The sequence below is a fragment of the Mytilus edulis genome, chromosome 1 (genome assembly GCF_963676685.1).
Source record: "Mytilus edulis chromosome 1, xbMytEdul2.2, whole genome shotgun sequence".
Lineage (NCBI taxonomy): Eukaryota > Metazoa > Mollusca > Bivalvia > Mytilida > Mytilidae > Mytilus > Mytilus edulis.
This window is the reverse complement of record NC_092344.1, coordinates 68,719,503-68,731,620: the sequence shown is the minus strand read 5'-3', so window position 1 is coordinate 68,731,620 and position 12,118 is coordinate 68,719,503. Positions and strand designations below refer to the sequence as shown.

The 12,118-nt window shown below is 31.7% G+C and overlaps 1 protein-coding gene across 1 annotated transcript; it reads right to left on the bottom strand.

Moving 5' to 3' along the window:
• Positions 1–1,403: 1,403 nt before the first annotated feature.
• Positions 1,404–10,420, bottom strand: LOC139488026 (uncharacterized). The gene is made up of 5 exons (XM_071273345.1): positions 10,320–10,420; positions 8,365–8,457; positions 4,446–4,655; positions 2,211–2,429; positions 1,404–1,737 (listed from the first exon to the last, which is right to left on the bottom strand). The coding sequence occupies exons 2-5, from the start codon at positions 8,417–8,419 to the stop codon at positions 1,520–1,522; spliced, it is 702 nt and encodes a 233-aa protein (XP_071129446.1). The 5' UTR covers positions 8,420–8,457; positions 10,320–10,420; the 3' UTR covers positions 1,404–1,519.
• Positions 10,421–12,118: the final 1,698 nt, after the last annotated feature.

Here is a 12,118-nt window from a genome sequence, read left to right as displayed (position 1 = left end):
TGTTAAGACAGCCGTGGAATTATAGTCAAACAACTATATCACTGGCTTGTAAACCTGAAGTTGTAATTTCAAATCCAGCACGATGCAGGTGTATCCGAATCCAATCCTCAGTGACTAGGATTTTCATCATTTTCATCATTTTATCATCTAATGCAATTTACCACGTACGACTATAATGCCTTTTGTAAACAAAAAACAACAAGAACGATTCAACAATAAATACATATCGATATTCAAAATGGTATAAAATTATGTTTTCAATCGAGTACCGCTTCGTAGAACATGATTTGAAACAGGTTGTACTCAACATGTATGCCCTTTAACATGTTTATCCCCGCCACATTCTGTAGCCTGCATTTCAGTTGTTGTCATTAGTTGCTGTGTTATGTATTTAGTTTTTCCGTAATAATGTTGTAGATAAGTTAGGTCATGAGTTTTTTCTATAGCTAACTATGAGGTGATGGCAATTCCATTGTCTTAATGAATATAAATTAGATCATAAAACATTGACAACATACTTACATGTATATATGTATTTTCATAACGTTACAAATTCACAATAGTGCGTATAGATACATGTTCATTTATAATATTATATACAAGAATATTCTATGTAAATATTCCTAACGTTTTTAGTACTTATAAAAGGCTAATACACCAAAGCAGCAAACATTTAAAAGCCTTTAAAGCATAGTAGATTAAAGCTATCAGTTTTGCGAAAATAGTAACAATAGTAACATTGCACAAGATATAAGTTACAAAATATGACACAACAAACAACTGACACAAATATTAAACAAATCAGTGTATGTTCATGCAGTTATTATCTGTTAAATATATAGCTAAGTACATATGCATTTGGATAGACAAGATAATCATAGAATAAATTTACAATAATCTTAACACTTTTTAGCCTTTTTTATTATTGCATTTTACAGTACACTAGGGTAAAACATAATTACATAGTTAGATTCAAAGTATATTTATTATCATATTGACCTTAGGTTAAAATCACTTAAGGTATACATCGTTTGATGTACAAGATAAGCATCCTTTACATTTGCAAATGTTTGAAGTGGGCCTGTATGTGGCTTTATTTAACAAAAAAAACCTGTGCAATATAATATACATTTGCGTTTAAGTGTGTAGATTTTGTAGCCATGGAATAGATCATCAAAACTGGATTTCACAAAATAGTTATGCTCTTAATGCTCCTCAACTGCACGATCATACGTCTGACGTATAGAATGTAAAACCTATTATCCATGCTGCATTTATTTTAAATTGCACGTGTAATTGAAACTTTCAGTAGCTGATTTTATCAGTCTCTTTTAATGGACTCATAATTTTCTAGAATATGATATACTTAGCGTATATGTTCGTTGTTAGCTGTTCAATGTGAACCCAAGTTCCGTGTCAAATGCCATACTCTGACTTTTAATGGTTTACTTTCACAAATTGAGACATTGATTCAGAGTTATCTCATTGACAATCATACCACATCTTCTTGCAGTACTTATCATATGTACTTACATTTGTAACAATTACATAATTGCGAGAATTCTCTAACACATCCTTCAGTACAAACACCTGTTTGTTTATCCCATCTGTTATTCAAGCATTTCTCTTCACCACACCCCCAAACACATAGACCATTTTCAGGGTAGCAATGTTGACCTATACATACTGATGGACATTTTGTGTAACAGTCTGTTCCCCACATACCCTTTCGACATCCTGCAATTTAAGTTTGAAAGTATGAAACTCTATTTTCAGACATACATTTTAAGATAAAACATCTGTAAAGGCGTTCAACGATAGGTTTAATTCTAACCATAGAATTAGATAAGAAAACGAACATGTCTTTAATTATTAAAGCCAAGTACGTAAAGTACCTTTCGTATGACTTCTTGATTGAATTTCTTTCACGATCCGGTATCAGAGCTTTCACGATCGTATTGCAATACTTGACCACCGTTAAATATTCTTTCACGATCGTTTCTCTCGATAAACCGAATGAATAGGTAAAACACAAAAGTGAACGTTCAACGAATGATAAATTTCCTATAGGCTTTTATGCAGGCTTTGGCAAAACCACGAAATTAAATGTCATTTTAACGAATTTGAATCCACAGTACATTGACTGATAGAGTTGGGAGAAATATGCTCAAGAAGAAAGATACTACTATGCACAGTGATATTAAATTAACCTGTAATAGCAACATAGCATAATTCAATTATTGGTCCAAATTGGTAATCGCCTGTATTATCGTAATAAATGATGTATGTTCCAAGTTGTCTACATTGTATTGTCATGGTAGTGCTTGGATTAGGAAGACCAGGGCCATCTTCATAACAGAGATAACCGTCAGGTGGAATAGTTGATGAGTTGGTCACATATAATTTAAATCCGTCCATGCGATAAGCATCTACAAAAAAAATAAATAAAAAAATTACAGTCTCGACGAAGTAAATATTATAACCCTCGATTAGGGCATATAATGGGTTATCGCGAATCACAAAACAATAATGAACTGAGTTTGAAAATGAGTTTAACACGGTTACTGTTCCGAGAAAAAAAATATATTATATATACAGATGAACGGTGTAGTGTTTTTTTTTATCTCAAATTGTGACAATTAGAATTACCAACTAGAAAACAATACCACAAAAAAACAACTTTGAAAACTATATCATCGGAAACGGACATAATACAAAGCGTTTTAAAAATAGCGCACCAAGGTTTTCTTTTGGAAAAGGAAATTAAGAATTGTTTTATACAACATCCTGATATCTTTTCATGAGTATGCCATTCGCTATTTGTAATTTATACGCATACATTCAATATATATATATATATATATATATAAACAACTCGTCTAAAAATCAACCCAACAATGTTAGATCTGTAAATTTGCTTTAGCAAATTTTTGTTCTTCCCTCGCCGGGATTCGAACCCATGCTACTGAGATATTGTGACACCAAATCACCTGCATTGTAGCCGTCCCGTTAGACCACACGACCACCTGGCTTCAAAATGTAGCTTTCGGTGGCCGGGTGTTACTTTTCCACGTCAATTTTAATTTAGCGTCGTACTACAGAACATGATATATAAGGCATGGAGATGTTATTTTTACAGATCAGCTAAATTATCTATAGTAAAGGACCCTACAAATTAATGTAAGATAAAGTCACAGAAAATAATTATATTTATAAGTACGTCAGAGCCCGTGACAACTCTACAACATATTTATCCATCGGATCACCAGCAGTGATGGTGATACATGGCTGTGTACATTATGTATATACAACTCGTCTAAACATCATCCCAGCAATGTTAGATCTGTAAATTTGCTTTCGCAACCTTTTTGTTCTTCCCTCGCCGGGATTCGAACCCATGCTACTGAGATATCGTGACACCAAATCGTCTGCACTGTAGCCGTTCCGCTAGACCTCACGACCACCTGGGCTTCAAAATGAAGCTTTCGGTGGCCGGGTGTTACCTTTCCACGTCAGTTTTAATCTAGCGTCGTACTACAGTACATGATATATAAGGCATGGAAATGTTATTTTTACAGATCAGCTAAATTATCTATAGTAAGGATCCTACAAATTAATGTAAGATACAGTCACAGAAAATTATTATATAATTTTATAAGTACGTTTGAGCCCGTGACAACTCTACAACAGATTTATCAATCGAATCACCAGCAGTGATGGTGATACATTGATGTGTAAATTATGTATATACAACTCGTCTAAACATCAACCAAACAATGTTAGATCTGTAAATTAGCTTTCGTAATTTTTTTGTTATTCCCTCGCCGGTCTAATCTATATAAAACGAGAAACGAGAAACACGTATAAACTATATAAACAGACAACTACTATACATCAGACTCCTGACTCAGGACAGATGCAAACATTTGCAACGTTTTAATTGTTCCAAAACAACTCCCTTTTCTGAAACAATAGTATAACATCACAAAATAGAAAAACACAACATAAATTATCAATTGGAAGGCCTAACTCAATCAAAAAACGCACAAAGAACAAATAAATTTAATTTGCAATACCTGCATGCAAATACGTAGTTAATACAAATGATAAAGGATAAATAATTAAGGTCAAAAGTAAATAAACATGTTTATAAAAGTTAAAGTATGAAACCAATATGTTTGCATGTGTTTGCTAGTGCGATTCGTATGAAACAATGACACTTTTTGCATTATTCGTTTGTTCAAAATTACTTTGCATAATATAATGGTCAACTTGACTTCTGTTATCTTGAGTACATTGTGTATGTGTAGCAAATAATGATATTAGGAAGTCACCTAAACATTGAATCCATAAAAATTATTCTTTAGTCGACATTTATTGTTACAATATTATTAATAATTTAGATTTTATAGATAAAAAACTGTCATGATATAGTGTAAACTTACAGTTTTCTCTATAGTATAGTTTTATATTTGTGATGTACGCATATCCAGAAGAAAAATGAAACATCCACCAAGCTGGTCCAGGAATAACAGCTGTATGAGCACATGACGAAATACTAAATGTATTTGATATAGGTGGCTTTATAGCATTTTGGGGTAAGCTTGTTTCATGATTAGAACTCTGCGAAGCTGTTCCATATGGTGTAAGGTTATCTGTTAAGAAAATAATATATAAATTAGAAAATAGAAAATCTATAAAATACATTCTATCTAACCCAAAACGTCATAAAACACATTAGTTATGTTTATTTAATTAACAAATATCGAACTGCAACTGAATCCAATCACATGCACTATACCAATCATTCAAACGAATCCAGAATACACGAAATACTAAGATATTGTACCATATACCTTAAATCATTACACAGTAAACTGTCCCATCGAAAACCATACACCATTACACAAAAAACATGAGCAACATAGTTTATCTGTTAGTGCATAATATCTTTCTAGAATTTCGTTTGGCATGGATATGTCATTTTTAGAAATAGTATATTGTTTGTATAATCCTTTAATTACCTATGTACATAACGAGTAGCCTTGAGTGGGAGGATCACAACAGTAGGCAGACATATACAGTATTCAAATGTCATTTTATCTACAAAAAAATAGCGTAAGAAGGAAAGCACGTTCTAAACAGACTACTAATAGGGGACATTTAACGACACACAAAGGTCAGAAAAGAATATAATTCAAAATAATAAGATGTGGTATGATTGACAATGAGACACATATGACATGGAAAATAACAAATAAATCTGGGTCACTGTATAGGCGTAAACAATGCGTAAAACCCGTACAAATAAGCAGCAGAAATAGCTAAAACAAAAATGTACCATTCACACACCACAAGTAACTGACTAATTTAGGAAAAAAATAATGAACGAAAACAAATATCAAACAACAGGCTCCTAACTTTAGGTCACTTAGCTTAACTAGGCTACATGTACATAAGGCAAATACATATGTTTCAGAATTGATGAATTTACAGTGTCTCTGTTTAGTTCGGTATTTGTATTTAGCGTTCAAATATGTCACACATTTTAATAGGACAAAAATGAAGTAGGCCAGCTTTCACTTAACATTTTTCTAAGAAATTATTATAGATGAAATAATTCACTGTTTGTTTGCAAATGTAGTCATACAAATGAATTTCAGTCTGGAACATGTCGATATCGTCTAAAATGTATCAACACTACATTATAAAGTCGTAGTTTACAGAGTTATCCACTGTAGTAGTAATTTCAGTACTTTTTATACAATTTAACTGCAGTCTATTCAGAATTGATCAGTAGCTTTTAAGAAAAATTCAACATGATGACCGTTTTAGGCACACATTTGTTAACATCCGAAAAAAATATTGAATCAAAACAACTAATAAGTGTTGTTCATTAAGCACAACATAAACATTAGCCTTCTTATTTAACTGTAAGGCAATAGTATTTCCTGTAGTATTAGAAAAAAACAAGGTACCAACATTCTCAGCTGGATTTTCAATACTTTCGGTCACTGTAATGAATAATATATATGTTCCACACCATATGAGTATTTGGACCGTACGCGTACGGTCCGCACCGTATACCTTTACCCGTACGGTCCGACCATACGCGTACAGTCGGACCGTATGAGTATACCCATACGGTTCAGCTGGCAATACATGTTATTGAATCAAATGGGTTAAATTTAAAGAAACATTTATCGAAATCTTTATTTTCATTTTTACAAATTGTTATTATTACAATTAGATGGATAAAGTGAACAAGCGAACAATTGAAATTAAATATTTGTTAAACTGTACATCTGAATCCTATGTTTGTACTCTCGCACTAGGTGACACTTGCTACCACATGTAACGTAATATTTTTTTAACATTTACATGTTTGCAGTTCATGCATGTTCCTAAGCTTTGCTTTTTTTTTGTTATATTCTAAAACAATTGTCTTCCCACATTATCCTTACTTCCGATATCTTCAATTTCAGTGAGCATAATTTAATAGAGAAAAAAAATGTAATGTATTACATCGACAGCTCATTATAAGAGATTAACAGATTTAATTAGCATGCTTTCTTTAGGTAATTAAAATCTAAAGTTTGTATTTCAATTACAAATGAACTTTTTATATCAATTTTAGAGTTAAGTTGTGTTGATCTGTTATATGCGCTTGTTATATAAACTTGACTAACTTCTTAATATTAGTCAGATCGTACGCGTACGGTCCGACCGTATGAGTATTTTGAAAAAGTACGCATACGGTCCAGACCGTACGCCTACGGTCTGGAACATATATAGTTTTGAGTAAGAACCTACGAAAATTGTCTCTTTTGTTGTTTCATATTCGATGATAACAAAACTAAGATATGTGTAATTACGAAGTTATTTCAAATACTTTGTACTACATTTATTTATATTGAGACCCACCTTGTATACTCTTTTAAGTCTGATCATCGGAATTCTCTAAACATCTATTAATATACACCAGCCTATCATTGCAGTCATCTCGCTATTTTTTTTTTTTTATTGTTGATGTTATTAAACAGCCACTCCGAATAGGGACAATAAAGCTAATCGATTACATCATTTTATTACACAGGTGCGGATGCAGGATTTGAGATTAGGGGGGCGTAATGTTAAAATATCGCCGAGCGGAGCGAGGCAAAAATTTGTTTGAGGTATAATTATCGAAATTATTGGAATATTCTTCTAAAGAGGGTGCAATGTAGATATCTTGCATGGCAAGCAAAACGTGGCGAATATTTTGTGTTAAAATAAGCGAGAAATTAAAGTTTCAAGCTAAAACCGCATAAATCCACCCCTGTCAATCTACAATCACCATAATTAACAAGAAATGTGCGAGTTTCAATTCATTGACTCAACAATAGCTCAACTGACCAATATTACATTTAAAAAAAAAAAAACGGTCTACTTTTGCTAGCGATTTTTCATTGTCTTTTCACAATTTTTTATTATTATTATTTTTTGTTGTTTTCAGAGGTCGTACCAAACTTTTTATGTACATTTTTTTTTTACAGCAAACCACTAAATTCAAAATGAGATCTTTATTTTCATGGGATCCTATATGTAATACGGAAATACGAGTTGGAGCCTTGATCGTTTATGCATGCTTCGGCAAATTTTACAGGTTGCAATTAAGTGAGAAACATATATTGATACAGGTATATTAAATATTGATACAAATTAATAAAAACTAACCTTTCGCTTGAACCAGTATTTCTATCTTTCATTAAGAAAGAATTTAACTAGTTACCTTGACTTTTTTCTTCGCTGTGCAATGATGAAATACCCAACCCAACCGCGGGTAGGGCACTTTCACCTACTTCGTTGGAAAGTGAGTTAGTGATGTTTTGGAGTTTCGATTATCAAAGAAATTGTTTATAATTTATAAATCGTTTTACTTGAACTGCTAATTAAAGCCTATGATATGTGTTATCAAACGCAGTACCGCGTTTGACACCTTTCTTTGAGGTATACCATAATTATGATAGAACTTATAGATACACCGTAGGTCAGTATATTAGAAATCACATTGGTTCTGTTAAACTTACTGTTTTATATACTTCTTTGAATGATAAAACAGATTGCAATGTGTTATTTTTCGTCGTCTGTTCAGATACGTTATTGAGCTGGGGACAACCCATGCTTTGCAAATTTTAGGGGGCCCACGCCCGCCACGCACCCGCTTAAATCCGCCCCTGTTACAGCTATTGTAGAGGTATTATAAAATTATACTATTGTATTGACTGTGTCGTTCAATCATAGTCGGCAACTTAAAGAATAACAAAATTGTGTAATAAATATAAAATATAGTTAGCAAAGCTTGAATGCAAAATGTTTACTCACGTTGAGCTGTAACAGTCAACTGATAAGTAGTGTGGATCAGTATCACTAATAACATGTTGTCTTTTGTTGCCTTCACCAGGACATACTACGTTGCTAATAAAACAAATAATGTTCTGGATTAGAAGTAGATGTTTCAAAAGTTTACGAAAATCCCAAATGCATACGATGACAAAAAAGCGGACGCTAACTAAACATAGATTGAAGAGCTGTTTAAATAAATTACGAATGTATATCATATATAAGTGTGTACATATGATCAAAATGGTTTAACATTAACGGGAGACAAGTATTTCAAAATCAATCCAATGAGAATCTCTCGCATTCCTTCTTTGAGAAAAGATATTGATAAACTGTATGTAAATGTTACAATAGTTTGAGATAACTTTTCAAGATACCCGTATTATTAGATTAAGGAAGAATATAAATAATCAATAAACAAACAAATAACTATGTCAACATAGCAAAAACATTTACATATAAGACACTATATAGATAAAGAACATCAGCAAAAATAAGATAAAAACACCAAAATGACCATAGCACAGTTACACAATGGTGGGATGTATAAATACCTAGCCACACCAAAAGTTAATTGAAAATACGGACTAAACACAGTTAAAGTTATACATATAAAGACTTAAAAAACAATACTCTTACACGTAATTAAGACGATAAAAAATGCCAGTTCTTCGAATCTATTTTTCAAGACAATGATGCATTTGGTGACGTAGCAGCTGAAACCTCTTTAATTCCAAAGAAGTGGAAAATATATATGGAGCATATTGTCTTACACAAAAACACATATCTTAAATTGAACAACGAAGTGCGAATTTCTTTTTTTTTTTTAATTATATGTTGCATTTTGAAATAAGTCTTCTGCATTCTGCTAAACCTATAACTTGATATCTAGCACATAATGAATTGAGACATACCTTGTGTCGGATTAACCATTGTATAATAAAAATCAACACTCACGTTTATAGCTCTCAGTCACCTGACATATTTAAAATAAGGACACACTCTTGTCATACACTTATTTATGATTTTGTACCTATTACCTAGAAACTTACCTTTATCCCATTAGCTTTAACCAGGAAACTATACTGTGTTATACAGATTCAACAAAAGGTTTTTTTTAATCAGGTCTTTTCAGTGGCAGATCCATGGGTGGGGGCTGTTCCTATTGATGGTACCCCTCTTTTTTGGACGATCAATGAATTGTAATGTGATCATATACATGATACGGCATTATCATAAATCTTTTCGAAATCTATAAGGGTGTCTTTTACGTGCAAATAGTGTAAAGGGAGAGCCGAAAATTTAGTACCTGAAAATTTTCCCCGGACAAGATGTTCAGATTGTGTTCTATTTTTGCACTTAATATATAGTTAAATATTTTATCACATAACACCCATTTTTTGTCATATGAGACTTTAATAGCTCATAAAAGGTCTTTGACCAAAATGTTTGCAGTTTCTACTAGGTTTCTGTCGATTTGAAATCCAAGGTTTACCAAAGCAAATATAACATAAAAGTCGAGTCAACCTTTTCCCGCCATTGTTTAGAAATTAAAACTCTCAAAAAGGATATCCATACCCTTTATTTGTTTTAACATATTTTGCTCTCTAACTAATGCTCTTCTGACTTATTGTATAAATCTTGAATTTTAGATTTTTCACAATTTTAGGTACATAAACAAATCTTCCTTGGAAAGTTAACGAAATACTGGTTAAGATAATATTTTATTAACATTTCTGCCACAAGTCAACATACCTGGATATGTCTTTTGATTATTGTTCAATGATTTTAGAATATTTAAACTTGCATTCTCAAACTGATCGACATTGAATCATTTGTCATATTAAATCTAATCGTGCAATCATGAGTTTGTCTATGAGTGTAATTATTTATTGATACTTAACATTGGAACTAAAAAATAAATGATAATTTCTTACATTATTATCAGAGATATACAATCCATGGGATACACCATTATAGTGTTAGAAACAATATATTCGACACTTTATATAATTATTTGACTAATTTAAACTTTGTACCTATTTTCAACTATACTACTCAGGCATACACTTGTATTCTCAAATTGCAATGATAATATTTGATCCTATTATTTACGACAGAAGACTTATAATGCAATATACTATTGCAAGGTCACACAAATGTTATTTTTGTTCCGTCAAAACTTTAAATTTTTGTCAGATAGATTTTGTGAAGTATAGGGTAGAAAATAGTTTGTGATAGTGTGATAAAGATTTTAATCCTCTTCCTTTTACGAAAAAACAATCAAGTATTCGATAACCTACAAAACGTGTCTTGTGTATTGTGTATTGTGATTTGATTTTTGTGTACTTAACCCGAATGTTGATATAATGTTTTTATAAACCCTTGAATTTCGAAATTTGTCTTTGACAGACCTAATAAGTATAGACAGTAACTGTAATAACCACCACCCCCCCAAGCCCCCCAGTGATGTACGTTTTATTAGATGAAAGATTCCAGCCCCTTCCCCCTTCCCTTCCCCATAAAAAAATGTATAAAAACGTTGTTCGTTCACATAATTACAGTATTGCAATATTTGGTTTAACCGATAATTGTTTACTTTTTATACCATGTGACTTGGGTGGGGAGTTGTCTCATTTGCACTCATATTATTTTTATTTACATATGTTGATTTATTGATGCAAGACTTGTTTTTTTGTTGGTAAAACAGGTAATTGATTAGTTAGAACATAGTGAACGATACAGACTGTATCGGATAAATCTTCATATTGTTAAAAATCAACTATTTCACATTTTACGTAAGTATCTGAATGATTTAAAGTAAGGACCTATTTTCTACTTTACCATTCAAGCGTACACTTGTACTCTAATATTGCAAGGTGAATGTATAATTATAGTATTAACAAAAGAAAGTTTGAAATGTATGTTAAATTCTTTTATAAATACACTTGTGTTGTATTTGTTTGGTCTTAACACATTGTGAAACAAACATTGTTTTCTTTGAATATAAAATTGAATAAGTACAGTGTGGGAAATAATTTTTGATCATGTGGTCAACCTTTGTCTCCATGCAAAATATTCAGATATAATTAAAACATAAAAATTTTGAAATCTGAAATCTTATACTATTGTAGCAACCACTACTTAACAAAATGTTGATATACTGTAATTAAACCTACCATAAATACCACAGTCTAATTTCGTATAAAGACCTTTTGCCTACAAAGACTTTCAGTAGGATTAGAATAAAGTTAATTTAAGTTTTTAAACAGACGTATGAGTATTAGGTTTTTGAAGTATGTTTGCTTTAAAGATTTACTTACGAATATGTTAATTATATCATCCGTAGTTGCTGAGAGAACGAAAATACTGTTAAAATTCCAGATCCAGACGAGCCTTTTGCCTACAAAGACTTTCAGTAGGATTAGATTAAAGTTAATTTAAGTTTTAAAACATGCGTATGAGTATTAGGTTTTTTGAAGTATGTTTTCTTTGAAAATTTATTATGAATATGTTAAGTATATCATCGGTAGTTGCTGAGAGAACGAAATTGCTGTTAAAATTCCAGATCCAGAAATTTAAATACATTCAAAAAGATGTAAAACTAACAGTTGTACTTATAATCTATCAATGATCACAGTTCGTTTTGTAAAATTGAGAATGGAAACGGGGAGTGTGCAAAAAGAACAAAAAACGACAAAAGAGCAAACCGCAAACCAAGACCACCAATGAATCT